The sequence below is a fragment of the Phalacrocorax carbo genome, chromosome 7 (assembly GCF_963921805.1).
Source record: "Phalacrocorax carbo chromosome 7, bPhaCar2.1, whole genome shotgun sequence".
Classification (NCBI taxonomy): Eukaryota; Metazoa; Chordata; class Aves; order Suliformes; family Phalacrocoracidae; genus Phalacrocorax; species Phalacrocorax carbo.
In genome coordinates this window covers 22510630-22538507 of record NC_087519.1, presented here as the reverse complement: position 1 = coordinate 22538507, position 27878 = coordinate 22510630, and the positions used below count along the sequence as shown (strand labels likewise).

Below are 27878 nucleotides of genomic sequence, written 5' to 3'. Positions count from 1 at the left end.
CCATCACTGCAGCACCACCACCCTGCACATCTGCCCTTTTGAGCAGGTGGGTACTGTGAGAACAGGGAGCAAAGGGAAATTAGACAACAAATTAGAAAAATGATTTATTTCTTCTGCATCTGTAGGCAGGCACAGAAGCCAAAAAGCAATGAAGTACAAAGGAAGGTACAATTCCCTGGCTATCTTTGAGTTTGGAAATCAGGGGATGAGGTAGGAAAACCATGCCCCTGTTTGCCCACTTAGGAGGTTCATACCCCTGCTGACTGAAGGAGGATTTTTATTTCTTCCCACAGCTGCATCACACACAGCAGCTCACAGGAACAGAGCAGCTCTGCCCAACCTCCTTCCTAGCAATGACCACCATCCTTGGTCCTTCCAAACCAAACCAGTTTCCCAAGCTGCTGTTTCTCCAGCTGGCTTTGGATCCCACTGACCCCCCAAAAAACCCAGATCAGAAACGGTTTGAAAGATTTCTCCCAAGAGTTGGCTTGATCCATCCAGCGGGGAAACAAAGGCACAGTGTGGCTGCAGGGTGTTGGATCAGAGAAGAACATCTTCCAGCCAAGCTGGTGTCCTTACCTCTTCACCTTCGCACAAGTTTAGATGAGAGAGGACACCAAGAGACTACCACACCCCAGAGACCCAGACTCATCACCCCAGGCAAGAGCAGGGAGGAAATGTTGAAGTCAAAACTACTGATGTGAGCCAGGATTTCGCTCCAGGAGAGGCATAAGCATCCTTCAACATTTTCCTTGCTTTTTATGGCTCTTGGGAAATTGATGCCTGCCAGGGTCTTCTGCTGCCTGCCAGGGTCTTCAACTGCTCCTGGTGCTGGAAGTAGACCTGGACCTTGCTCAGGTTTCGGACTTTCTTTTCGGAGCTGTGCCGGCAAGCGTTGATGAGACAGCGTACTTTCTGGAGCCCCTTCTCAGGGTTGTGCTGGTAGCAGGACCACAGCTCAGAGAGGCCGATGTTGTGGGTAGCCAATGTTTGGGCTGATTGCTTGGTGAGGAGCTTCTCAGCCAGCAAGGGCTGGAGGGAGATGAAGGACTCCAGGCTGGCTTGACTGAGGATCAGCCTGGGTTTCTTCACCAGGTTGACGTCCAGGACCTCACACAGGTACTTCATGATGTTGGCATTCTCCAGGGTGCTGCAGTCACTGAATTGCCACCAGAGGTAAGTGCTGGCCAAGTTCTTCAGCCTGTAGTTATCCCTCTTGGGGATCTCCTCCTTAATCAGGGGCAGAATGTCCAGGAAACCATACACCACAGAGCTGAACTCCTCTTTCTTGTCCATGACTGTCAATGCTTTCAAGAGGGTGGGAAGGGGCAGTGACCAGAGACCAAAGCCACCCAGGATGGGCCTGTGGACAGTGTTGAGGTAGCACAGCAGATTCCTCAGACCGAGCTCACAGATGCTGTTCTTAGCCATCAAGTTGGACAGATATTTCACTGGCTGAATCAGAACTGGGAATATTTTCTCTCCATCTACCACCGTCATCTGAATGCTTTCATTTTCTAGAGGAAAGGAGGGGGAAGGGAAAGAGGATTGGAGAGGGAGGAAAGGCAGAATTAGTCTCTTACTTAGTAGGAAAATAAAACATTTTATGAGTTGCTTGGCCTCTGACAGCCTTCACCATTGACAGCAGCTGGGGGACTGATCCGTCATTTCACCTCTCCCCACCATTCAGTCACACCCTCAGCTTCCAGCGTCTCCAACATCCTTCAGGAGTGTCCTTCCCATCAACACTAACACCTCCTGCAGCAGAACCATTCCCCCCACCAGGAACATGAAGGATTTTACAGCTTTTTGAGGGTGGACTAAGGAGAGGGGCTTCAAAAGTAAAATCTACCTCACCCAAGACAGACTGACCCATGGCAAGGAGAAGCAGGGGAGCCCGTGTTGACAAAACGGCGCAAGGCCTGGTTAACTGGCTGAGGAATTGCAGAGAAATCTCCCCACAGTCCTATGGGCTCCACGTTCCTCCAGATATCATGAAACTCAAAGGCAAGACCTCTTGGGAGCTTAGGATATTGTCCTCTCCCTTACACAGCCAAGGCCATGGTGAACATGCCTGAACTTCCCCTCCTCAAGAAAAAGAGACACTGACAGATGTGGGGATCTGAGCTGGCTGCAACATGGGACTCCCCGCTTAAGAGCCTACTCAAAATCTTCACGTCAAAGAAGACCAGGGATCCTTGTCTTGTGTCCAATATGTTCTGGCTGCTGATGGGAATGCCCAAGTAGTCTTCGCTGGTGCTTTCGTCGAGGATGTTGCTGAGGTCATCTAGCAGACTGGAGTCCTGGAAGGGCACACAATTTGATTTTAATAAACATCACAGGAAGAACCAGGGCAGCAGCTTTGGGCGCTCGTGTGTCCTGGAGGGTACCAAAGCTCAGGGATCTACTCAAACTACCTGCTAGAGGACTTAGGGTGTAATAAGTCCCTCTGGTTGGTCATAAATATTTGCACCGCAAAACAAATTGACATGCATATTCCATGCACATCCATGTAAGACGGCTCACTTGGATTCTTCCTGACTGGCTTTCTGCTCAAAAGTGACAGAAAAGTTGGGACTACCCAACATCTCCCCTCTGGCTGTGAGCCAAGGGCCTTTCTAAAACCTCTTCTGAGTAGCTGTTCACCAGCTTTTGGTCATGCAGACTGTCACGGGAACTGCTTGGTGCTGCAAAGTAACAACAAAACCCCATCCATCCATAGCCTCAAAGAGGAGGTGAAGTTTTGGACTGCCTCTTCTTGTTGGCCTTCATTTTGGCTGCTCACCACCTTGATGTCACCAAGACACTATATACCAAGGTCTCCAAGCTGCTGGGCAGCTCAACTCCCCAAGAAGGAGAGGAGCTAGAGGGGATTTCAGGAAGGATTTCACAAGTTCCTTGCCAGGCTTTAAGGGGGATTATGGGATGGTCCTGAAGGTCTGGAAGCACCAAATGGTCCAGCCTCATGGCTTAAACACTGAGCAATGCAGGGCCAAGCACTGAAAATCCTTTAGCTTCACTCACCATTGACTCCTCATCAGTGCTGTCCTCCTCATAGCTGTCCAAGGAGAGACTATCGCTGTCTGCCAAGGTAGGAGAGATGTGCCTTTCAGATGTGGGACTGTCCACCCCTGCAGTGAGTGCCAGGGCCAATGGTCCCCTGACTGACATCACCAACTATGCCAGACATAGCCTGGACAGCCAGCAAGGTGGGTGGGGAGCAAGCAGGGAGCAACCCTGCCCTCAGGGTCCACCTGAAAAAGGACTGATTCCCCCTTGAGCCACAGATACAGAGTACACACTGGGCAAAATCCTGCAGCGGGAGAGAGGACCAAAATGCAGCATCATGTAGCCTAAGAGCATGCAAGCAGTTGAAAGAACAAGTCTGGTTCTCCATCAATCTGCACCAAAGATCTTGTCTTTGAACAAGACAATGCGCTGGCACATAACTATCCTCCTGGAAGGTTTATGGAGATGCTGCAAACTGCCCTGCCTTGATGCCTACACACCATAAAGTCTACCTGTGGCTTCACCACTCTAGACACCACTTACCTGAGTTGTGCAGCCCACCGTTGCCATCTGGCACATCTTCCAGCAGGCTGTCCTCCTTGGTGAAAGACGTGAGGGACACTGAACAGCTGGTCCTAGGCTGGTCTGAGCAGCTTGGCTGCTGTAGCACCATCTGGTTCCACCCGTCATTGTCGTCTTCAACCTTTATCATCTTCACCTGCAATGTCTGGACATTCGCATTTTGGACTTTCTTCCTCTTTACCGAGGTGGAGACCTAAGCGTGCAAAGAGGAGCCCAGTGAGAGCAATCCCGCCTCGTCTGGGATGGAAATGTCCTTTGCCATGGGGACACAGCCAAAAAAGCTTGACCACATGGGTTTGTCCCTGCCTAAAGCAAGTGCTCTGCTTGCCCAGATAGTCTCTCCTGCTCTGAGGTCACCTAGCACCACGACCTCATCTCTGGCTCGAAGCCCCTGGCTCTCCCAGGTTGTGGCCACTCCAACTGCCTTGGTCAAGGTTCACTCTCTGCCTGACAAGGGTCAGAAAAACTTTCCACTGTACTTAACAGCTGCAAAGGATAAGATGGGAACTTCCCCTTCCTCAGCTGTGGGAATAAATCATCTTCTTGCCTTAGCCCTAAGGCTCCAAGGCTCTGCAGTGCTTGCAGGCAGGGCTAAGCCCTTCTGATCCCAGGCTGGGGTGGCTGGGGATATGCCCTGCAGAGGGGCAGCCTGGGGGTCCCCAGCCCCAGTCCTGTGATGGCGTTTTGTCCCAGGCAAAGGCAGATAGGTCTGATGCTAGATGAGTCCTTCACGCACTATGGGTCTGGAAATCAGAAGAGAGCTTGCCTTCAACATTGTTGAAGGCCACTTCTGTTTGACTGGTGCTCTGCCCTTCTTGTGGGACATGTGTTTGGGGGTTCCAAATCCATCACAACCAGTCACAGCATCTCTCCCCTGCTAGCCCTGGATGTGGGCTGGACAGGGCAGGGCAGGGTGCAGGCAGGAAATGACTTGCAAGCCACCATGCCTACGAGAGCTCTTTACAGTGCATGTAGCAGCATGTCTCACGCTGAGATGTTTGTACCTTACCCAGAAAGGTGCCTTCAGGGGATGAGGTGTGCCCTGGCTCTGCAGCCCTATGCCCAGCCAGCTTGGCTGATCTCCTCTTTCAAAAGAGAACTTGGAAAACATCAATCAAGTGACAGAGCTCAAGCAACCTTGCAAGGGTTGAGGGTAGCCCCAAATTCCTGCCGACTAACACCATGAGGCAAAAATCCCAGAGCAATGCAAGCAAAACAAAGTCTTACCTGGTGGGGTATTTCCATGGCTGGAGCTGGAGTGGCTTCTGAAAGAAGAAAAGCACAGCAACCTGAGAGAAGGGTGAGCAATGCTGGGGATGTCTGAGAACAGCAAGAAAAGACTCTACAGAAGGTGCAGGTGGCTCTGGGGCCACCTTCTTGGAGGGTCACCTCTTGGAGATGCTGCTGAGGCCAAAATCCAGCACTGCACTTCCATGCTGGGCTGGAGAGGTGCCCATTCTGCCCCATCACCCTCATTCACCCCTCCTTGCACTAAAGCCTTTCCTCCAGCTCTCCCATATGGGTTTGCTGCCCTACCCCCCATCCCAGACCCATAGCCAGGAGCTCACACTTGCTGGGAAGGAAAGGAAAAAGAAAATTAGTAAGATCATGCCATTGCCAAGCAAGTTATTGCCATGCAGTGGTGAGGGCTCATTCATGGAGGAGATGCTGCCTTCCCAAACCCAGCAAAAGACCAATTCACTGTTCATTCCAGTGGTATTTATTGGCATAGCAAGGTGAGATGGAGAGCCTGGTCTCCATTGGGACCTTTAAAGGGTTTTCCAAGCAGGTGCAGTCCATTGCAAATGTTCTGGTTTGCAGACCCTCACTTCTTCCTCCGCTTTTGAAGTCTGGTGTTGGATTTCCCACCACGCTTGCCCCTGGTGGTGAGCCTTGATTTGGGGCATTCCCCCTCAGAAGAATTTGGGCTTTGGGGCTCTGAGCATGCTGGGCTGGCAGGGGGGGAGGCAGGAGGGGGTCTGCTGGAGGAAGGGGCCATGGCAACCACTGGGACCAGTGGTTCACTCTCCTGTGGGGTGCTGGGAGGGAATAAATCCTGCAGGTTGGAGGGCAGCGATGGCCAGTCCACGTCTGCGGTGGAGGGGTCCTGTGGGCTGGCTGTGGGCTGCAGTGAGGGTCCCACAGCAGAAGCGATGGTGGCCAGGGAGAGGGACATGGCCTGGATCTCCTTGGTCATGGACACCAGGTGCCTGTTTGCCCTGCACTGAGCTCGCAAGAGGCGACGACCAATCTTCAGGAGCTCATCCGCCTGCTGCACATTGGACCTGGCCCAGCCACCAAAATCTTCCTGCAGGGAGTCCAGGGAGATGCTCTTGGGAAGAGGCATAGTGTCCCCATGGGCTGATTCCGAGTCTTCCTCTGCTTCTTCATCCCTCTGCATCAGAAGGGCTGGAGGTGTGGGTTGGGTGGGGAACATATCCCCTCCCTGGTCTGGACACATGTGTCGTCTGCTGCTGGAGGGGTCTGACTTCAGGGCACAGGGCTGGTGGTGAGCAGGCAGCCCCACGGGGAGACCTTCATGTGGTTGGTAATTCTCCCTGGGATGCTCGAGGTCAAGGATCAGCATGGTCTTGTCTTTGGACAGGGCATCATGCTGGGGAGCGGAGGTACCTGCCGCAGGAAGGGAGGCTGAAGGGAGGAGGAGGGGAGAATCAGGGCTCAGAGGGTCCTTTCAGCCTGCCTTGGTGAGGTGGAGAGTGGAGACAGAGGGACAATGCCTATCACATGATAGAGACGCAAGGAGTGGGATGGGAGGCAGCTTGTCCCCAGGAAACCCCAAGCTCCATCCAGGAGATCACCCCGGGCTCTCTATGGACCATCCATAGCTCATGAGCTCACCCTGGGGAGCTCAGTGGTGGATGTTCACAGAGAGCCAAGGAGGACACTGGTCACAGCCCAGGTCTGAAGACAGCAGCAGGGGGATGGAGCAGAACATTCAACAAAGTCTCTTCTTCCCGTTGCTTTTTTTCCCCCCATTTTCTGGAAGGATGCTGCCACCTTCTGACCAAACCTGGATCCTCCAGCACACCATCCCTGCACACAATACAGAGGCCAAGACCTTCACCATTTCCAAACCACCAGGATTTCTACCACAGCTCTGCTGCTGAAGAGCTGGGGGAAGACCTGGGCAAATCCAGCAGTGGTTGTGGACCTCTTGCCATCCCTGTTGGGGAGTGCTCCCCGGGAACATTTCACCTTCCCAGTTGGATATGCCATCCCAAGGCAGTAATCAACAACCCAAAAGGGGAATTGCACCAGGTGGTTGTGGACAAAGGTTGAGCAAAGACAAATGGGCTGGAGATCTGAGGAGCAGAAGTGGTCAGTAGGCGGCAGGATGCTAAGGCCTGGAGGATGGTTATGACCCCTGAGGGACGTGCATATGTCATCAGCACAAACATTTCTCAGAAAGGGTGCAGGGCTGATCCAACCCTTCCACCTGCTTCCTCCTTGCCACCACAAGCCTCTGTGAGCCCCTGCTCCATGTGCCCCGTCTCCACGTGCCACCCACCTCCCTTGCCCTTCAACCCATGGCATGGCTCCATCCCAAGTGATTCACCATATTCCCTCCCAGCACAACTGCATTTGGGGGACTGCCATACCCCACAAGGCCAAGAGACAAGTGTTGCTTTGGAAGTGATGGATTCAATAACTGCACCCCATCCTTGGGGGAGGTTGGAATGTGCCCACCGCATGAGCAAAGGCTGGAGGCACAGGTCCATGAAATGACCACATGCAAGGAAACTTGAAACCCATGGAGAATATGGTTTAACCAGGGATTATAACCTTCAACTCTGCTTTCAGTTCCCCCTGCTGAGCCTACCTGGCCAGCTGCCTCCTCACCTGGGTGCCTGGTCACGCGCTCCACCAGTGCCTGCAGCCTGGCTCTGCATTCAGCAAAGTCCCCAGGCTGTGCTCGGTCCCTGGCCACCGGTGGCTGCAGCCACTGCAGTTCCTTCAGTGAGTCCCTGATGAAGGGCTGCATGTCCATCACCTCCTGCTCTGTGGCGTAGAGGCTCATCTTCTCCACCAGCCGCTCGCCTGCCTCCATCCGCCGCAGCACCCCTTCCACGTGCTGCAGCTTCCTTGCCAGGTCCCGCTGGCCCTGCTCCTGCCGTGCCTCCACCAGCCCCAGCAGCTCCTCTTCCTCCTGCCGGATCAGCTGCACCAGCTGCTCCACGCGCTGCTGGATCAGCTCCCGCGTCTCCCGCTGTGCCTGCTCCAGCCGGGTGGCCTCATCCTGCAATGCAGCACAGGTGGCCTCAAAGTTGCTTCGCTTCTGCTTCAGCTCCTGGCTTATGGTGCCCAGTTCCTCCTGCCTGCGCTGGGTCTCGCTGTGGATGTCGCAGAAGGGGGTATGCTGACTGTCCAGCAGCGCGCATGAGCAGCACAGTGCCTTCTCACACTTGTTGCAGTAGATGCTGTGAGGCCAAGGACAAGCAGAGCAGTGATTTAGACCCTGCACTTTGCAATTCGTTCATTTACCAAATTGCAAATTGATTCATTCATTGAATTTAAGTTACCACTAAGTTTGGGCTAGGCATTTGGTTTTATATTCTCCCAAATGCAAAAAAATATGTTGGTTCACTGTCCCCACATGGTTTTTGCTCCTCTGCTGGGCTGGCTAAAGTCAGTGTGGTAACTGTGCAAGCATTATGGTAGACATTCATCTGTACACTGCAAGGGCAGTGAAGAAATAAGGTCTCTGCCCTTTAATGAGTGCTTATTGGGGTTATGTATAAGAATATAAGGCCAAAGAGTACCCTATCTCAATAAGATGCCTAAGGCAAGAATATAAGAAGTGGGGAGCAGACATTATCATCCATCCCTCATATAAGTCTTGGTAGCCTTCGCAAGTGGTGGGCTAGGGACATCCTGAGGCATCATAGCATCATAGCATCCATCATAGCATGAGTACTGGCATCCACAGATGCTCCAGCTCCTTCCCCTCTCACTTGGACTTTCCCTTGAGGGCCTTTAAACCTTGTGCTGCATTACATCCATGCTGTTCCCCAAATTCTCTCCAAGCTGGTCTAGCACCATCAGCAGAACACACCTTTCTCTGCTGTCCATCACGGTAGCTGAAGCAACAGGCATTCTTCTTGCTAAGCTGCATCAACCTCACCCTCCTCACGCTAACAAGGAGCACCCCACAGACTACCCTCCCTCATTCTATCCTGTTCCCACTCCCCCATCATCAGCTCAAAATCACTTCATCCAAACCTTCCCTCCATGCCCTAGAGCCCACCGGTCACTACTTCCCACCCAGCTTCTCCATGACAGGGTGGCAATCAGGGCAGCAGAGGGACAGGGACACCCATCATGGACTAGCCCGAACAGATTTGTGACAAGAAACCACTCAGATGGGACAGACCTCCTTAGACCTACCTTACAGTCTGGCCCTTGTGCATTGGGTTGGAGCAGGACAAGTTACTGGTCTTCCTGGTGCCTTCAAGGAATTCCTTAGCAGACGATGCCCTGATGTCCAGCAGCCTCTTGGCTTCATGGCTCTCCCTTTTCAGGTAGCGCTGGTGGACCTCAAAGCACTTGGTGCAGATGAACTCCTCGCACTCAGAGCACCAGAACTCACCAGCTTTCTTGCAGTTGTTGCAGAGCAGGTCAACTCCATCAGCGATCTTCTTGTAGACCTTGAGTCTGGCTTGCAGGCTGGTGAACAGCAGGTTGTCTGTGTTGGGGATGCCACTGGCCTGTGGGATAGCTGTCTGGCACACGGGGCACTGCCCAGCAGCCTTGTTCTTGCTCAAGCAATCAAGGCAGAAGGTGTGGAGGCAGGTGAGGAGCTTGAGTTTGGTTGATTCCTGCTGGCAGCCCTCACAAAGAATGAACTGGAAGTCATCTCCCAGGAGCTTTGGGGGGTGGGGGAGGAGAAGCAGGGGAGGGAGGGACGAAAAGGGGAAGAAGAATAAGTCCTAGGATATGTTTTTAAGAGCTTCTTAAATCACATCTTAGGGGTGGGACGTGACCTGCAAACCCTCGGAGCAACCAGTGAGCAACCACTTCCTACCAGCGATGCCCAGGCGCTGTACGAAGGCCAGAGATGGCTGACACAGCATGGTAAGGTTGGATGGACAGGGCTCTGCTGAACGCTTCCTATCCCTCTAGCAAAGAAACAGGGCGGTCCACCTGGCTATGGGGCTGGGGAGGGCTGCAGAGGGGCAGCACAGAGGAAGCATCTAAAGATCCCTGGATGACACCCTAGTAGGGTGGGGACCATCCTCCCAGCCATCACCCCACACACACCCCTCACTCAGCCCATCCCTCTGGCCTCCTGCCTCCCTCCCTCCCTCCCTCCCGCATCTGCGCTTCCACAGGGCCGGGAGGGGGGGGGATGGGCTGGACTGGGGACTTGGTTTGGTGGGTAACAGGGAGGGGGGGCGGGTTGGGGCCAGCCCCCCTTCCCTGCCACTTACCAAACCAGGCAGGGGGGAGAACACCCCAAAACTCTTAACCCCATGCCCCCACCCTGGCCACGCCTTAGGGCTGGGGACCCCGTGGTGGCCTGGACCGCCCCCACCGCCCGCATCTCCCCGACATCCATGGCGGGCGCAGGCGGCACTCACCCTGGTGCTGGTGCCGGAGCCAGCCATGGCGGGACGGGCAGGGCCGGGATCCCCCCCGCTTGCCTGCGCTGCCTGCGCTGCCTGCACTTTCGGTTTCTTCTGCGCTGCAGATAACTCCTCCTTCGTGTCGGGTGGGGAGCTGCGCAGTCTGCTCCCAGCCCGGCCTCCCCCGCGCCTGAAAAGCCCTTCCCGGCTAGCCAGGAGGGAAGAAACCCGGAGGGGACCCCAAGAGCTTCCCCTCACTATGCGTTTCCCCATGGAGCCGCATCCCCCTGGAAATTTATTGCAGAGCCCCAGTGCCCTGCTGGGAGGGGGCTCAGGGACTGTCCCTCTGCCCTTGGCGAGCATTTTCACATACCCGTTTGTCCTGGGGGGGGGGGGGGGGGGGGGGGGGGGGGGGGCTGGCTGTGTCCTGGCTCTCCTTTGCCGCTTCCTGCAGGGTATCAGTACCCCGCAGCCATCTGCACCACGGGGACCACCATGAAAGGGGGACCACCACAAAAAGGGGACTACCATGAACAGTGGACCACCACAGAAAAGGAAACACCATGAACAGGGAACCACCAGAAGCACTCAGGGTTCATCCAGCCTGGGAACCCCAAAAAGGAGAGGGCATGGGGAGGCACTCCTGTCACCTGTCCTTGGGGCTTCTGATGCCTGTAGGGTCTCCAAAGCTTGGCCGAGGCTGGTGCCACCCAGCCCCAGGCCTTGAAGAAGATATTTAGCAGGTGGTTTGGTCTGAATGCACCCCATGAAACATTTCAATTAGAAACATTTCAATTCTGGAAATATTTCTGTTCTCCTTGACCCCCATCCTGGCAAGCAGCCCCTTGTGTAAACAGGCCAGGCCAGCAAGACCAGTCAGCCTTGTCCCAGTGGTCCAGCAAACATCCTGGAGGCTGATAAAGCTGCCTGGAACTCCAACACATTTTAATCCCTGGGGTGCTAGGTGTTGTAGGGGACCTGAGCATGCCTGGATGGGCCATGCCACATCCTGACAACTATTTCTCATCTTGGCAGGACTTCACGTGTTCATTGTGACCGTATGGAAAGAAAGAGTCACATCATGCAGCCTCCTTGACTGGCAGCAGCTCCCATGCCCTGGCCAGCATGTGCACTCTTTACACAGCACCTTGGGGTCCCTTGGGGAAACTGAGGCACCAAGGGGTGCAGCACCGTCTGCCTGCAGAAATCATCAGCCCACCACTGCTCAAGCACAAGGCTGCAGACCAGGTTTATTGTCCATGGAGAGTTGATAGAAAGGAAGCTTACAAAATAAATAAATATCTATATACGCCTATATACAGTCCACACACCCTCCGCGGACAGACCTCACAGCATGCATGCAAAAGCACTCTGAAGCACAAATTAGCATAATGAATTATTATAAACCACTTTGTCGGGAAGTCTTGAGTACCTCCAGAAAGGTCTTTTCCCAAATTGCCACCTCTGCTCCTTCCCCATAAATGTCAGCACCCTGTCAGCAGTGCCATGCTGGACCCCAACCCCAGCCTGCTGGTGGCATCCCAGCCTGGTCCAGCCGGCTCTCACATCCCGCTTTGGCTGCCCACCCCACCCCACAACTACTGCCCTTGGCCACAGTGTCCCCAAGCTCTTCCCAGTCCAATATGCTCAGCTCATGCCCCTTCTAGTCTGAGATGTCTGGCCACGCAGCCTGTTGTGGGGACAGCAGGACATCAGTCTGTGCCCTGGTGGCATACTGGCCAAGGGATCTGGAAGCAAAATGGCACATGGTGGGGTGCCAACTGGTTCCCATCCCATAACATTGTAGGCAAAGGATGGGCAGGGGAGGTAAAGCCAAGGGCAAGGACAGGCAATGGAGCTCGGCCTCAGTTTCCCTGCTCAGATCTTCACCCAGTCCTGTGCAGCCTCCATGGGGAGAGCAGCAGGACCTCCAGAAGGGCAAGGCCCCCACCGCACAGCACCCCTATAAGTCCCCTGCTTTTGCACACCTACAAAGACACATGCACACAGACACACACCCACACACATGCTCTATCTACGTTGCTTCATCGCCTTAACGAGCTCCTCCAGCTTCAGGGCGAGGTGCAGGTCGCCTCTCACCTGCAGCCTCCCGCTCATGTAGGCACCCAAAGGGCGCAAGTCACCCAAGAAGAGGTCCTGCAGGTCTTTCTCTGCCACCTCGAGAATGACATCAGGGCTGCCCTCGGGCACACCACGGCCAGCTCGCCCGTTGCCTGTAGGACATGATGGGTGGGAGAAGGAGAAACAGCGGCTTCAAGATCCAGTCTTGCCTTCTGGTGTTTCCCCAACTGTTTCACATGGGTTGAGTTGGGCCAGATGACAGACAAGGGCCTGGAAGGGGGATTTTGGAGACAGGAGTCCTTACTGCTTACGGAAATAAATTTCTCTTGTATTTCTCCACCAATGTCATGTTACAGTGGTCCACTTCCAAGCCCTGTCCTCCTTTTGCCAGGGTGTGCTGCTGTTGGCTGGGATAGAGTTAATTTTCTTCATAGTAGCTAGTATGGGGCCATCACTCTGAACATCCCCCACTTCCTCCTCCTTCCCCCACCTTTTTATTGCTGAGCATGATGTCATGTGGTGTGGGATATCCCTTGGTCGGTTGGGGTCAGCTGTCCCCTCCCAGCTTCTTGTGCCCCCCATCCTGCTTGCTGGTGAGGTGGCATGAGAAGCAGAAAAGGCCTTGACTCTGTGTAAGCCCTGCTCAGCAATAATTAAAACATCCCTGTGTTATCAACCCTGTTTCCAGCACAAATCCAAAACATAGCCCCATACTCACTACTATGAAGAAAATTAACTCTACCCCAGCCAAAACCAGCACACATGGCCACCAGGAAAACCATCAGAACCCATAGCGGAATGGATTAGAGTGCTGGGAGGACATCTTCCAGCAATGCAGTGACCCAAGGCACTGCCCATGCATGTCCCTCCATCACTACCCCTTTGGGCTGATGGTATACAAAAGTCAACAAACCCTGACGTCTCTGAGCTATCCCACTTGGTCAGCCAGGAGGAGACCCAGCTGCCAATTTTCCATCAATACTCTCTTTCTGAAGGAAAATTCATGGGTTTAACCCAAAACAAATTATACTTTGGATTTTCAGGGAGCATGGACTCAAGGCCATGGTCACCAAACAGTGCTCAGCTGAGGGATCCATGGTGCCTTTCAAGGAGCTACCAAACGGGCTTGGTTTGGGACCCCCTACCACCAAGCTCAATGAGGTTCGCAGCATGCAAAGCAGACACAGGCACGAAACACCCTCCCGCCTCTAACACAACAACCCCAAAGAGCAGTGACCTGAGGAGAGGTCTATGAAGTAGGTGCTCCAGGCGCCACTGGGCAGGGCAATGTTGACCTGGTAGGATGCTCCCACCTGGCCAACCAGGGCCTCGGAGAGGATGGGCTCCACCGCTGAGAACAGTTCATCCACACTGGGCTTCCTCCAGGCGCTGCCATTGGTGGTGAGGAGGGGAGTGGTGGGAGGCTCCACCTCATTCACTGTCTCCATGCTGTCTGCAGGGGGCAATGGGACAGAAGTGGGTTGAGAGGACACCTTCGGGTGGTAAGCTTTCCTGGTCTGCATGGACCCACCAGAAAAGACCTCCAGAGCAAAGAAACCCACTTATCCAGCAAGTTTCCAGCTAAGCAAGAAGAGAACAACATGGTTTTGCCAGTTCCTACTGCCTGCTCCTCTGTCTGCCATGGGTTACTCTTCCACTGTTACCAGGGGGTGGAAAGTCATCCTTGAAAGAAATAGTGAGGCACAAATTGGTGCAGGGTTTCTGGAAAAAAATCCATGTTGTCCTCAGATGTGACTCTTTCGGCAAGCTCAGGCTTGGGTTTGCCTGATGGAAACGCTGACGTCTGAGCTGGTCTTGAGCCCAGATTCCTGCAGATCTGCTCCTGCCCTCCCCACTCCCATCCCCAATGTCTTGTTAGAATGTTGGGTTGTGCCATATGCCATATGGAGCTGTGCCCAAAGCAGTCTCCTCCTCCCTACCAGCCTGTTTGTGCTATGCTTGCAGGAGTGTGGTATTTCCTGGACTTTGACTCCTCTGTCAAACAGCCAACAGACGCAAAGGTCACCAGACAGGAGGAAATCACCCAGCAGAGAAGCTGCAGCCCTAGGTTGGTTACCTGCCTCTGGAGTGCCAGTCCCACTGCCTGCCAGAGCCAAGGTGTTGCTGAGGAAATGGGCAGCCAACTGCTGAATGGTGCCATCCAGCCCCTCCAGCCCAGGCACGGGTGGCATGGTGGCCAGAGGGCCCACCAGGTTCTCCTGGGGTGGCTGCAGCACGGCCTCCATGCTCAGCTCCACGCGGTCTACCTCCAGGCCCCAGGACTTGATCATGTCATTAATCTCCAGCTGCAGAGCCAGGAAGAAAGGGAGAGGTGTTGGCAGCCCACACAGAGCTGGGTATGGCCATGGAGACCACCCACTACAGCACCCTCAAGAATGGGCATTCCCATAGCTTACACTTCTCTTACCCACCAGCTTTAAATGCAGGGTGTTGAACCAGACTCAGTAGTCCATCTCCACCAAGCTGTCCACTCTCACATTCAACCCTGCTTGCCCAGTTGCTCTCCCAGTTTGGAGGAGGTCAGGACAGGGAGGACAGCTCTCTGTTGTTCCCCTTTCTGTGGCTCCCTCCCAGGCCGGCCCCTTTCCTTGCTCTCCCCTGGGCACCGTGGCCTGGCATGGTGCTCCACCAGGCAGCATCTCTGACGTCCAAACTAGCCCAGACTCCCCAGAGATACCAGTATATCCCCCCACCCTCCTTTTATATCCTCCCTTGTAGACATTCAACCCACAAGCTCTTGACCCAGGTCAGCTGTGGGCGCCAGTCATTGTGCCACCGCCCTGTCCTGCTTCTCTCTCTTCCACTTTGCAGCCCCTTTTCCACTTTGCAGCCCCCTCCAGACTTTTTCCTGGTAGAGGTATGGAGGTGGAATTTAAGCCTGCTGACAACACGCAGACTTTTTTGTGTGGCCAAAACGCTTTGAGATAAGCCACAGAACTCCAGAGACCCACAGGCTGAAGATATCAGCTCCCCAATAATCACCACATCTCTGCAGCTCTCCTCCTTGGCCAGGTCCATGGCCAGGTGGACTTTCAGCAGCTACAGCTTTCCCTTACTGTTACTTCCACACCAAAAGCCCAAGGGTTTGGGGGGCCTGGGGAGCTCTGCGCAGGGCTGGAGCAGTACTCACCAGCAGCTGCTCCCCAATCTTCAGCTTCTCCACCTGGATCTCACGGAGGCTTTTCTTCACTAAGATCTTGGTCATGGCGTTCTGTGCCGTCATCCGCGTGGCTGCGATGAGGTCCTTCACCATCATGACAGATAACACGGGGTCCCACACCCGGAATTGGATGTCAGCACCCATGGAGATGACCGCCCCATCCTTGGAGGTCAGCTGGGACAGAGAGGAGTCAGGATCTCTCCCCCTGTTCGTCCCGTGGCCCAACCCTTATGAATAGAGCCTGGGAGCAAAGGCATGCACTTCCTTCCCAGCTGGCAACCAGCTCTAGAGCTCTTTATTAAAAGGTTATTAGAAACAAAAGCAACCCAAATGATTAAGTTTGGTCTAGTCTGAATGGTGAGGCCAGTTTCCAGCATAGGACTGTTGTTGAAAGACATCTGGAAAAGATAGGAATCAATACTTTTGAGGTGTTTCCAGCCAGGAACATGCATTGAACAACGTGTGCAAAGTCAAGAGGGGTTTTTCAACTGCAGGCAGGTGAGGAGTCTGGGTTCACAGCACCAGCTACAACACTCCTTGCCTCGCTGTGAGGATGGAGGAACTGAAAATTGTGTCCATGCATAGCACCAAGGGTCAGACCATCCCAAAATCTAGCTGGTCTGGGTATTTTAGAGACGTCTCTCCATCCTGCCCTGAGGCCCAAGGCAGCTCACCTTGCAGGGGGGCACGTTGAAGGCCCTCGTCCTCAGATCCACTCTCTGCCAGTGATCGATGAAGGGCAGCAGCAGGACCACACCGGGTCCCTGCGGTGCCCGGATGCGGCCCAGGCGGAAGATGATCATTCGCTCATAGGTAGGCACAATCTGGAACAGGAAAGTTTAGACCAGGGCAGAAGCAAAACCCTGGGTCCTGCAGTGCCAGGAGCAATGGGACCAGGGACAGCCAGGAATGGTCTCTGCCATTGGAGGATGGGTTTTCATCCCACTCCTCACCTGCTTTCCTCCCTTACCTTCAAGGCAAACCATCCTGAGATAGGGAAGGTGACAACCATCAGCAAGAAGACCAAGGAAGTGATAATCCCATGGCAGATCCAGGACAGCCAACCCTGGGAGGAATCTGCAGGGGCGTGAAAGGGGGATGTACCTGCTCCAAAACCCACTGCCCTGCCTGTGAACCCCCATCTGAGCCTCTCCCCCCATGCACTCTGCACCCCAGGGAAACCACAAGTGTGGGGGCACCCAGCCAGTGCAACACCCTACAGCAAAAGTGGCAAAAGGGAGGAAGGCAGCAACTTTCCTCCAAGGTTGGGACTCACCTGTGGTATTCCCAGCTGGGCCCAGAGGGTCTTGCTTGGATCCGAAGGAGAATAAGCCCTTTTGGGCACCATAGAGCCCGATGCTGGACTGCTGGAAGCGGTCAAAGTCTCCCAAAGGAAGGGCCTGGTATCCTGACCGGCTGAACATGGTGCTGGTGCCTTGCACAAGACCCCACTACCAGTGCTTGGAGCCCTCTAAGCCTGGCTCCCTGCTGCCATGGCAGCCATCTCTGTGGCCAGCATGGCTTCTGCCAGCTCCTGACCTGATCTAACGCACCTGCCTGGCTGCCTGCAAACCTCCCTGCCCCGACGAGCAACTGGAGGCACGCTGGAGAAGAGCTGCAAGCCTTGTTGTTATCATGGAGGATGCTTGCTAGAAGAAATTATATCCTTCAGGGGGTTTCCTTGCCCGGGTCTCGCCCAGGCTGGGGGCTGGGAGCTTCACATCTTCCCGGTGACCCTCTGAGCAGGAGCCGAGCCAGGAGACAAAAGCCACAGCCCAGCAGCCGTCCTCTACTTTGCACCCCCTTGATGCTGGGAGATAACCCTGGGGTGTTCCCGGCCACCAGCCCTGTGGCCGTGGGGACTGGAGGCTGCAGCGAGGATGCTGTGGCAGGGAAGGAGGGAGCGGCTGTCGCTTCCTGGTCCGCCTGTCATGTGGCTGCTGACGGCACAGGGACGAAATGGCTCACGGCTGACAGCTTGGTGAGTTTTTCCGGCGAGGCCCTGCCCGGGAACTGCCCCACTGGCCATAGGGAGGACAGGGTCCTCCATTGCACACACACTTTGGGGGACTCCACAGGGTACCCCAGCCCCACCGGAAATCAGGGGAGGTATTTTTCCCAGCTATTCCTACTCCAGTGTGGCCTTCTCACCATGCTAACCCCACCCCCATCCCGTCTCACCGGCCTGCAAAGGGTAGCGGACACCAAAGAGCAGCCCGGAGCAGTGCTTCCGAAGACAGGGGGTGGCAATGGGTCAGATTTAACTCCCACTCCGCCCCCCACCCTCGCTGCAGCGGGGGCCTGGGGCACTGCCCCAGACACAGCAGCAGCCCTTGCAGGCAAGCCAGCACCCAGACGTGTACCCCGGTGTAGCTCGGGGGGTCCTATCTGGCAGCTGAAGCAGAGCTTTGCCATCCGAGCCCCCGGGTGCAGGCATCCTCCCTGGTGCCAGCATCCCCCCCCCCACCCCACCCCCCGAGGTTTCCTCCGGCACCCCAGGGCGAGGGAAGGCAGGAGCAGGCAGGGCGGAGGGGGCTGCCCGGGTGGGAACCCCTGCTCCGCCCCGCTCCCTTCCCACCCACCAGTCCCCCGGTACCGCGCACCGCTCCCACCCGGAGAACCCCTCTGCCTTCCCCGCCTCCTTCCCTCCAGCTCCTCCTCCTCTTCCTCCCCCAGGCAGCCTCGGGAAACGAAAGTACCCATTAAGCCTCCGGTAAGCGCTTCCAGGCGCGGCCGCTCCCATGCCCGGTAGACCCCCCGTTCCGCAGCCGCCCGGCCCCAGCTCCCCAGCAGGTAAGGGGGAGGTGGGACGGGACGGGGAGCAAAGCCTGGGCCAGGGACCCCCAGAGGGAGTCGCGGGAATTGCCTGTCTGCTTGGGTGGGAGGCGGTTTTTTTCAGGGTGCAAAAGCATTGCATGGGGGAAGAGGTGGTAAGGGGCTGGGGTGTCGTCCCTGCTTTAGTCGGGGGGCTCCTGCCCGCGCTGCCGGGCTGGGGTAGGCGAGGCGGGGCGAGGGGCGTGGAGGGGGACGCCTTTGGGGATAGGGCTGGTGCCAGCGTTCCGGTGCTGCCCCGAAGGTTTTGCAGGAAACGTGGGGGGACCGTCGCCAGGACCCACCTTTCCCTCCCCGCTCGCAGGGCGGGAAGAGGCAGTGGCGGCAAAGTGAAAGAAAAGTCGTTTTGCAGCCCTTGTTCCGCCCCCCCCCGCCCCCCCCGGTCCCCCCCCCAACTTTGAAATAAAAAATTCCCCGAAGGGAAAGAGGTTGGGGAGGGAGGAGTAGAGCCTCCAAGAGTCCCACGCTGAGAGCGGGAAGGAGTACAATCCCTTGCAGCCAGCAGGGAATCTGCCCGGGCGACCACCCTTTGCCTTGTTGAGGTACTGCCACCCACTCGCCCTCTGCAGGAGGGATGGAGAGGAGCTGCTCACCCAGTTTGCGGCTCCTTTATCCCTTCCCTGGAGTGGGCTGCTCATGGGTGGCCTGCATGGCCCCCACGGGTGGTACTGAGCCTCCCGTCCCTCTCCATCACACATGCTCCAATGGGGTCTTTTCCCCACATTCCACCTAGAAGGAGACGGTGCCACTGCCCAAATGGAGTCTGGACCCCAGCTGGGTACACCCCCACGCTCCCCTCCATCCGAGCCACCCACGGTGAAGGATGACTTCCAGTTCATTCTCTGTGAGGGCTGCCAGCAGGAATCATGCAACCTCAAGCTTCTTACCTGCCTCCACACCTTCTGCCTCGATTGCCTGAGTGAGAACAAGCCCATCGGGCAGTGCCCCGTGTGCCGGATGGCCATTCCACAGGCCAGTGGCATCCCCAACATGGACAACCTGCTCTTCACCAACCTGCAGGCCAGGCTTAGCACCTACAAGAAGATCAGTGACAGTGGTGGCCTGAGCTGCAGCCGGTGCCGGACGGAAGCGGCGGCAGTGTGGTGCCCCGAGTGTGAAGAGTTCCTCTGCACCAAGTGCTTTGAGGACCACCAGTGGTTCTTCAAGAAGAGGAGCCATGAGGCCAGAAGGGTGGAGGACCTTCGTGCTGAGTCAGCCCATCGGTTCCTGGAAGACACCAAAAAGTCCTGCAAACTGTTTTGCTCCAGTCCTGGTCACGCCAACCAAGGCCACATCTCCAGGTGAGAGTGGTGCCTTGTCCCCGGGTCCCATCCTGCACCAAGGGCTTTGGGGCTGCTGCTCCATGATCAACTCTGCCAGGAAGGCAGAGCTAAAGGGGTTTCATCACCTGCCTTTGGAGAGAGACCTCTGCAACCCTGTCAAGACCCTGGCAGGAGCAGGTGGGGGGGAGCAAAGGTGGGTTAAACACCCATCTTCTTGCCCACATCTGCAGCTGGTGATGGGAGGCAAAGCCCTTTCCTGCCCTGTGCCTCAGTTTCTCCTCTTGTTAAATGCCTCAGCTGTCCCTTGGGGAGGGGGAATCATGTCCAGCACAGTGGAAATGCTTTTCTCCCACTGGTCACATACAGGCTTTGAAGGATGCTCCCGTTTCCTTCCAGCATCTACTGCAACAAGTGTGAGAAGGCACTGTGCTGCTCATGCGCGCTGCTGGACAGTCAGCATACCCCCTTCTGCGACATCCGCAGCGAGACCCAGCGCAGGCAGGAGGAACTGGGCACCATAAGCCAGGAGCTGAAGCAGAAGCGAAGCAACTTTGAGGCCACCTATGCTGCATTGCAGGATGAGGCCACCCGGCTGGAGCAGGCACAGCGGGAGACGCGGGAGCTGATCCAGCAGCGCGTGGAGCAGCTGGTGCAGCTGATCCGGCAGGAGGAAGAGGAGCTGCTGGGGCTGGTGGAGGCACGGCAGGAGCAGGGCCAGAGGGACCTGGCAAGGGAGCTGCAGCACGTGGAAGGGGTGCTGCGGCGGATGGAGGCAGGCGAGCGGCTGGTGGAGAAGATGAGCCTCTACGCCACAGAGCAGGAGGTGATGGACATGCAGCCCTTCATCAGGGACTCACTGAAGGAACTGCAGTGGCTGCAGCCACCGGTGGCCAGGGACCGAGCACAGCCTGGGGACTTTGCTGAATGCAGAGCCAGGCTGCAGGCACTGGTGGAGCGCGTGACCAGGCACCCAGGTGAGGACTTGCCATGGGGATGGACACAGCCATCCCTCAGGCAGTGGGGAGTTGGGCCAGCTCAGAAAGCCATCACCCAGCTCTGGGTCCTGCATGGTTCAGAGCCACCTCCCTGCAGCAAAACAAGTCCAGATTCACTCTTGTAGGGTGCTTATTTCCACTGGGTCCAAGATTTGCTCCTTTGCTTATATGGCCAGAGCCCCCTTTTTGGTCTCCCACCAATCTGACACACTCTGGTGATGCTGATTTCTGGGTCCCCAGAGGCTCCTAAACCCCTTGTGCCATCCCAAACAGAAGGGCTGGGAAATGGGAAGGAGACCAGTGATGCCCCTTCCTTGCTGCAGCTGCTGGATGGGTTCTTCCCAGCTCGGCTGCTGCTGAGGCTGGGTGGGAGCTCCAGAGGCTCCAATCTGGGACTGCAGCCCCGCTTTCTCCCTTGCAGATAACAATTCCCAAGCTGTCCCCATGGTCGAGGTGGCCCTGGAGAACGACCTGGTGAGATGTTGGTGTTTTGTTCAGTGCGCTGCCATGTGGGAAGGGCTCCTGCATCAGCCGAGATGTGGATCCCCCCTTCTCTCACCTTTGCAAGCCTTTCTCAAGGGACTGCTTTCCCCTTCCCAGCCCATCACTCCCATTTCTTTGTTAACAACAAAACCCCAGGGATGTTTCTGCCTGGGCTGAGAGGAACTTGTTTTGTTTCCTGCTACCCAGGCATGCTCTTATCCCATCCCGCTTCTCCAAGTCTGCTGTTTCATCCCTCATCTTCAGCAGGGAAAACCATAGCCTCCCTGGCCTGTAGCACTGCCAAACACCCACAGCTCAGGCAAAAGCCTTGAGCCAAGCTGGAGGGCTAGGCTGTGCCTCAGTTTCCCCCCCTGCTGAGGGTGTTTCTGCCCCACACAGCTTTGCCTGCTGCTCAGGGACACCTCAACCCTGCAGAAGGGTCAGTGGTCTTGAGGTTCACCCTAACTGCTGCATGCTCTCTCTGTAGCAAGAGGAGCCGGTCCAGCCCGAGAGCCAGAGGATCATGCCCACCTTCACCATCAGCCTTGAGGAGATGCATGCAATCCAGGTAAGAACCGCCCCAGCAAGGCAGGAGCCTCTGGGGTCCCAGAGATGCCACCCCAGCACCTTATATCCTCCATGCTTTCCTGTCTCCAGGCTCTCCCTGTTACCACATGGCCCAAGCGGAGTTTGAACTGCGTGGAAAGGGGCAGCCAGATCTCACCCAAGCTACTGAAGCTGGAGTGCCAGAATATGCCAGACCCCAGCCATCCCAGTTCAACCCAGTGGGATGGCAGAAGGGAGCCCAGCACCTCCACGCCAAGCCAGAACTGCAGCAGCAGTCACGCCGTTAATGCAGGTAGGGATCGGGGATGTAGCCCTCCTTGTTACCCCATGTCTTCCCCCCTATACGGGGGGGTCTCCCATCTTTCCCAGCCTCTGTGCACCCGCATGCACTCAGAGCCTTGGCCAACCTCCCCTGGGTCAGAGAAGCAGAGTGTGGGAGCTGGTTTCCAGCAGGTAAATATGAGAGCAATTCTCAGGGGTGGATGTGGATGCTCCATCCAGCTCCATGTCCTGCCTCTGAGGTAGCCAAAAACCAAGCCTGGGGAAGAGCATAGTAGCAGGGTAAGTGTGCAGAGAGACTCCCCTACCTCCTGCTCCAGGAGCTCTAGATTTTCCTGGGGCAAAAACCACTACAATTTTTAGCAAAACACATCTTCTTTCCTGAGCCCACCCAGCCCCACTCCAGCCTGCTGCAGCATCCCACAGCGAGGGGCCCTGGGCTCAGCTCTGCAAACAGGAGGGAGGTTGAAATGCATCTTCTCGAGCGGCTGGTACTGGGTCCATGGGGGTGAAGCAGCAGTGGCAAGTTTGCCCCCACTTGGGGTGAATCCAAGAGCACCCAAGGGCTGGGTGGTTCATAGTCCTGGTAGAAGCGTTTGCCTTCTGCTGCAAAATTCAGGACATAAGGTCAGTCGTCCCATGGGAAAACTGGTGTGATCCAATATCACAGTCCTGAAGCTTTAGCACCCTCCTGTTCCTTCCACAGAAGACACCAGCATTATCATCAGCTCAGAGGACAGCGAGGAAGACACGGCGGTGAGTGTAACGCCAGACCTCTCTTCTTGCTGAGCCACACTGCAGGCAGAAGAGGCAGCTGCACCCCGTCATCTCTGGGGTGCCTTTCCCTTTCCTCCAGCCACACTCAGACCTGAGCCTCCTCCCTTCCTACCACCAGCCAGAGACATGCTTGCGGCTTTTTCTTCCCCTTTTATTGGTCCCAAGCAGCAGGGAATCTGGGCCATCCCAAATCTAGTCCTCCTGGGCTAAGACCTTTGCCAGTATCTCCTGGTATTCTGAAGTGGCCAGGGTCCTCTCTCACAGGCAGTAAACCCCACCTTGATTTGCTCTGAGATGGGATCCCACAACAACCAGTCCCCCAAGATGACCCTTTTTAGTTGGTCTGTATGGCCTCTTCCTTTCTGCCTTGCTTGGAATGTTGTTTTCAGCTTAAAAAAAAGCCCCTATTATATAAAAATCAAGTTTGTGAGTTTAATGTAGCATCCATGCTCAGAAAGTTCACTAGTCCTGTGCCTACACAGGCTGAGAAGCTGCTGGGAGCCACCAGAGCAGGTAGGGACCATCTGAGCATCCTCAAAGTAACATTTCCGAGCTTCCTGCAGTGATATTTCACAACACCGATGCTGCAAACTGGTGTGTTGTAACCAAATGGCCCTGGCCAAGGTGGTTAGATGAACCAAGGGCACGGGATCCCTGCTGAGATAGTCCATCATGAGCACAAGCAGGGGGACCATTTGGAAATGGAGGTGAGCGTGGCCAGTTTGGGGTAAGGGAAGGGGCTGGTTTTCCAGCACTGGCTCAATGAGGGGTTAAAAGCCCCAATTTTTTTTTTTATAAACTAATGCAGAAGCTCTTCTTACTCTTCAATAAAGCTGCTTCCAGATTAAATCCCAGCCTGCTTCTGGCTTCCTTATTCATTTTTTCCTTTCCTGTGTTTCCTTGCTCTCCTGATTCATCTCTAACGGAGGGAAAAAAAGAGTTGTGGGACTAAAACCCTGTCCCCACTCCCTGCTAGTGCCAAAAAATCCCAAGGCTGGGGGTTTTGGGAATGTTAGCATCTTGCTGTGAGAAATCCCTGCGTGACTCAGGTGTCCTTTTGTATGATGTGGATTTAAGGGTGTAGAAAAGGTGCAGGCTGAAAAAAGAGGTCCCAAGAGTATAAACATCTCACTGATGGTCTGGTGCTGGGCATGAGAAAAGTGCAACCTTGAGAGCTGGGAAAAATTGGTTTAAACCCTGGAAAAGGGTGGGAAAGCATCAGCTAAGTGGGAAAAAAAGGCTGAGCAACAGGATGAGGCAGAGGGATGCAGCCCAGGGAAACTGCAGCCTTCAGGGGGTGGAGGGCAAGGGCTGAGGACCTGCCTAGAGGATCAGACATCTAAAAGGAGATTTGGGGGCTGGGGAGGAACCTTTGTGGGATCACTGGGGACTGTCATGCTCTGTATGCTGAGCTGAAGCCACAAGAGAATTGCCAGTGCCCAGCTCTGCCTGGATCCATTGCCCATGGCCACCACGGTGCTCCAAGTGTGTGTGTCCGCCTGGGTGATTTGCCTCTGCATAAATCCCACATGTTTTCCTTCTCTGCTTAACCCTTCAATAAAACCTTTTTGCATAGAAATTCAATTGCTTGTTTCTTATTTGGGTAACAAGAGCATCTGCAAACACATTTTTGTTGCCGAGTTTGGTTCATCTAACTCACTCAGGCCAGCTGGGTCACTCTGGGCACAGCCAGGCAAGAGGGACACAGGGCACTGCCACCACCCAGCCACTGGTTCCATCCTTCTGTCCCTTCTCAGACAGAGCAACCCCATATGCCCTTCAACTGCCTAATTTTAACCTGGCATTTAAGCAATCCCACATCCCCTGAGCTGGGGAATGCTTGGTTTTGCTCACGTGCCTGCAGACATTGGTCCAACCACATTTCCACCACTCCTGGTCTGCAGATGAAGGTGCAGAGAGCTGGTGTGGAGAGAGATGGATGCCCCATTGCTGCAGGGTGCCCAGGCAAGGGGTGCAGGATTGTCCTTGGGGGAAAGAGGGAGGAAAACCAAGGTTGGGGCCTCTTGAAAGTATTGCTGTCCTTCGCTTCTGGTAGGGAGATATTTGCTGTGGATGTCCATCCCTGCTGAGGCAGCACAGGGGATGGTGTGTGTGGCTGCTTTTACTCACCCCTGGGAAGCACCACTGTAGGCACTGGATCTGCTGAGCCTGGAGTGGCACCAAACCTCCTCCCAGCCCAATTCAGTCCCCTTTTCCACTAGACACCAACCAGATATTTAAGTCTAGCAGTATCTCACGTGGTGAGGTTGCTCAGCCATGTTTATGTCCTTGCATGAGCTGCATCCACGTGAGATGTGCAGAAAGGGACAGCAAGTCCCTGGACCTGCCTGTTGTGTCCCTCTGGCCACTGCCTGGATCCCACCCCCTGCTTAGGATGAGCTGCATTCAGGGATCTGCTCACTTGGCCCAGACCCTAGTTTTGGGCTCTCAGCAGGGCTCCCCATGGCTAGCCCACTCCTGAGAGACAACACACACCCAACCCATTGCTGGCAATGCTGGGACATCAGACCCCATGGGTGTCATGGCATTGCACACCACCAGATCCTTGCCCATGGCCAATGGTGCACCCAAGCATGCTCCTCATGCCTTCCCATCCAAGTTCAAGCAAGCAGACAGGACTTGGCCCCCTTCTTCAATCTCTTGCAGGCTTCCAGCAAGCCCAAGGACTGCAAGAAGCCCTCCAGCCCCGTGTGGTTGGGGAGTGGCACCTCACCCTACCACAACACTGGCGCCACCAGCCCCTGCGACAACGGGTCGGAGCTGAGCACTTTGGTGTTCCTCAGCATGAAGGTTGACCAGAAAAGTGAGCATTGCTTTTCCCACACACAAGGGGCTGGGGGGTGGAGAGGGGGACCCCCAAATACTTACTCCAGCCCCATCCTTTCCCCTCCACAGCCCAGCACATCATGGAGGTGGCAGCAGCCAATGGAGAACACACCTTCAAGACACTGATTCAGACACCCGAGTCAGTGCTGGCGCTGCTCTCCCAGGGCGTCCCTATAGAGGTGGGGATGCAGCACCTCCTCTGGTACCTCTTCCCAATCCCCAGGCCCATCCTCATTGTCTATAACTTCTGGGCGCTGGAGCTGCCTGCTCTCATTAAAGCCCTGGATGCCACAGGTAAGAAAGTGGACTTCTGCCATGTTGTGGACGGTTACATGGATATGTTGTCCTTGATCAAAGAAAAGCTGCCCAAGGCCCCGTCCTACAAACTGAAGAGCCTGCTGAGAAGGCACCTGCAGCAGCAGCTCAATGAGGGCAGTGCGCTGGCCACAGCCAAGGCCTTGCAGGAGCTTTGGGTAGCCCTGGAGCTCCCTGCCCACCCTGACGCGGGGATGATGCTCACCCACTGCAACCTGCAGAGCTACACCATCCTGCGGTCCCTGGTGCAGGAGAAGCTGCTTACCAGGAGAGCGGCCAAGATCCTGGCCCGGCGCAACCTCATCCTCTGGGAGCTGGAAGAGGCGTGAACACAACTGTGGGGTGAGCTGAGCTGGCCAGGTCTCAGGATAACGATGCCAGGTTTGCAGGGATATTTGCCAGGGATGATCACCATCCCTGCATCCTGTGCAGGGTTACTCGCAGCAGCATCAAACAGGACTTGCAGGCTCGCTCTGCTCCCAGCTTAAGGGAGGTTCAGGACCTTAAGCCTCACCTTAAGGTGAGGCTTAAGAGGTTCAGGACCCTGGGTTAGGGCTAGGGGGAAGAAACCACACAATCAAATTTATACGTTTTTATAAATTTATATCTTTATATAAACTACACAGTGCAACTCAGCAAAATTTATTGGGGTGTCTCCACCCCTCCTTTTCCCAGGAGGGAAGATACTCAGAGCACTGTTCGCCCTGCTCGGGCAGCAGCAGATACCTTGCCCACGACACACCTGCCCCAAACGCCCGCAGCCTGGATGGGGCCCCCGGTAACCGGCAGAGGCTGCCAGCGGTGTCCCCAGCCGGGGCTGCCTGCGACAAGGCAGTGCGGGGTTCACACCGCCAGGTGTCCTCTTTGTACAGCCGCACACGGCCGGGCGGGCAAGGGCTGGCTCCCGTGCTTGTGCACGCACACCCACTAGTGCCAATCACGCATCCCTGGAGCCAACCGCTGGTCGCTCCTGTAACTGGGAGTACTGCGACCATCACCGGGGCGTCCGGTCTGTTGTATCGGGCACACAGGGAGAAGGGTGAGGGGCGATGAACGGGTCCTCTGGGTGGCTCGAGGTGGGGGAAGATGGGCAGGAAAGGGACGTGGTGAAGGTCTCCTCTCTGAAAATCACAGAATCACAGGTTGGAAGGGACCTCAGAGATCATCTAGTCCAACCTTTCTAGGAAGAGCAGAGTCTAAACAAGATGGCCCAGCACCCTGTCCAGACGACTCTTAAAGGTGTCCAACGTGTCCGAGTCAACCACTCCCCTGGGGAGATTATTCCAATGGTGACTGTCCTCAGTGTGAAAAATTTCCCCCCGGTGTCCAATCGGAATCTCCCAAAGAACAATTTTTGTCCATTCCCCCTTGTCCTCTCCATGTGACTCTGCGTAAAAAGGGAGTCTCCATCTTCTTTGTAACTACCCCTTAAGTACTGGTACATGGTGATGAGATTCCCTCTAAGCCTCCTTTTCTCAAGGCTGAACAAACCCACTTCTCCCAGCCTATCCTCATATGGCAGCTTCCCAGTCCTTTGATCATCTTGGTGGCCCTTCTCTGGACCCCTTCCAGCCTGTCCACGTCCTTTTTGTACAGCGGGGACCAGAACTGTACACAGTACTCCAGGTGTGGCCTGGCAAGCGCTGAGCAGAGCGGGATAATGACTTCTTTCTGCTGGCGATGCCCTTTTTGATGCAACCCAGCATCCTGTTGGCCTTCTTGACCACAGCAGCACACTGTTCGCTCATGTTGTGCTTTCTGGCCACCAGAACCCCCAGGTCCCTTTCCACAGAGCTGCTCTCCAGCCAGGTGGATCCCAGTCTGTGCTGCACTCCCGGATTATGTTTTCCCAGGTGCATGATCTTATGCTTTTCCTTGTTGAACTTCATAAGGTTCTTGCTGGCCCACTCTTCCAGCCTATCCAGATCTTTGTGCAGAGCAGCTCTCCCTTCTGGAGTGTCTACTTCCCCACTCAATTTGGTGTCATAAAAGGTGCGGTAAGAACTGCCAGGCTTGGAAAACTGGGGGAAGACAGGGAGGAAACGTGACCCCCATCTTCTGG

General features: G+C 55.4%; 3 protein-coding genes across 11 annotated transcripts; 1 reads left to right on the top strand and 2 right to left on the bottom strand.

The window, feature by feature from the left end:
- Positions 1–88: 88 nt before the first annotated feature.
- Positions 89–10321, bottom strand: LOC104039615 (PML nuclear body scaffold). 2 transcript variants are annotated; one of them, XM_064456860.1, is made up of 8 exons: positions 10191–10321; positions 8998–9476; positions 7453–8030; positions 4819–4856; positions 3553–3784; positions 3025–3083; positions 2165–2303; positions 89–1517 (listed from the first exon to the last, which is right to left on the bottom strand). In XM_064456860.1, the coding sequence occupies exons 1-8, from the start codon at positions 10215–10217 to the stop codon at positions 760–762; spliced, it is 2310 nt and encodes a 769-aa protein (XP_064312930.1). In that variant the 5' UTR covers positions 10218–10321; the 3' UTR covers positions 89–759. The 2 variants fall into 2 exon arrangements, with proteins under 2 accessions (XP_064312930.1, XP_064312931.1); XM_064456861.1 differs by lacking the exons at positions 89–1517; positions 2165–2303; positions 3025–3083; positions 3553–3784; positions 4819–4856 and adding an exon at positions 4867–6240.
- A 1079-nt stretch (positions 10322–11400) lies between these two features.
- On the bottom strand, positions 11401–18221 carry STOML1 (stomatin like 1). 7 transcript variants are annotated; one of them, XM_064456854.1, is made up of 10 exons: positions 18138–18221; positions 16992–17087; positions 16715–16873; positions 16409–16515; positions 16113–16262; positions 15409–15612; positions 14335–14563; positions 13495–13710; positions 12276–12409; positions 11401–11923 (listed from the first exon to the last, which is right to left on the bottom strand). In XM_064456854.1, the coding sequence occupies exons 1-10, from the start codon at positions 18139–18141 to the stop codon at positions 11888–11890; spliced, it is 1335 nt and encodes a 444-aa protein (XP_064312924.1). In that variant the 5' UTR covers positions 18142–18221; the 3' UTR covers positions 11401–11887. The 7 variants fall into 7 exon arrangements, with proteins under 7 accessions (XP_064312924.1, XP_064312925.1, XP_064312928.1 ...); XM_064456855.1 differs by having other exon boundaries at positions 11401–11865; XM_064456858.1 differs by having other exon boundaries at positions 13571–13710.
- On the top strand, positions 18120–26437 carry LOC135314308 (protein PML-like). Of its 2 annotated transcripts, none has more exons than XM_064456852.1 (9): positions 18120–18231; positions 19007–19571; positions 19950–20527; positions 20970–21022; positions 21519–21599; positions 21689–21890; positions 22584–22633; positions 25322–25478; positions 25571–26437. In XM_064456852.1, exons 1-9 carry the CDS (start codon positions 18180–18182, stop codon positions 26143–26145), a joined length of 2313 nt encoding a protein of 770 aa, XP_064312922.1. In that variant the 5' UTR covers positions 18120–18179; the 3' UTR covers positions 26146–26437. The 2 variants fall into 2 exon arrangements, with proteins under 2 accessions (XP_064312922.1, XP_064312920.1); XM_064456850.1 differs by having other exon boundaries at positions 18122–18231; positions 19004–19571.
- Positions 26438–27878: the final 1441 nt, after the last annotated feature.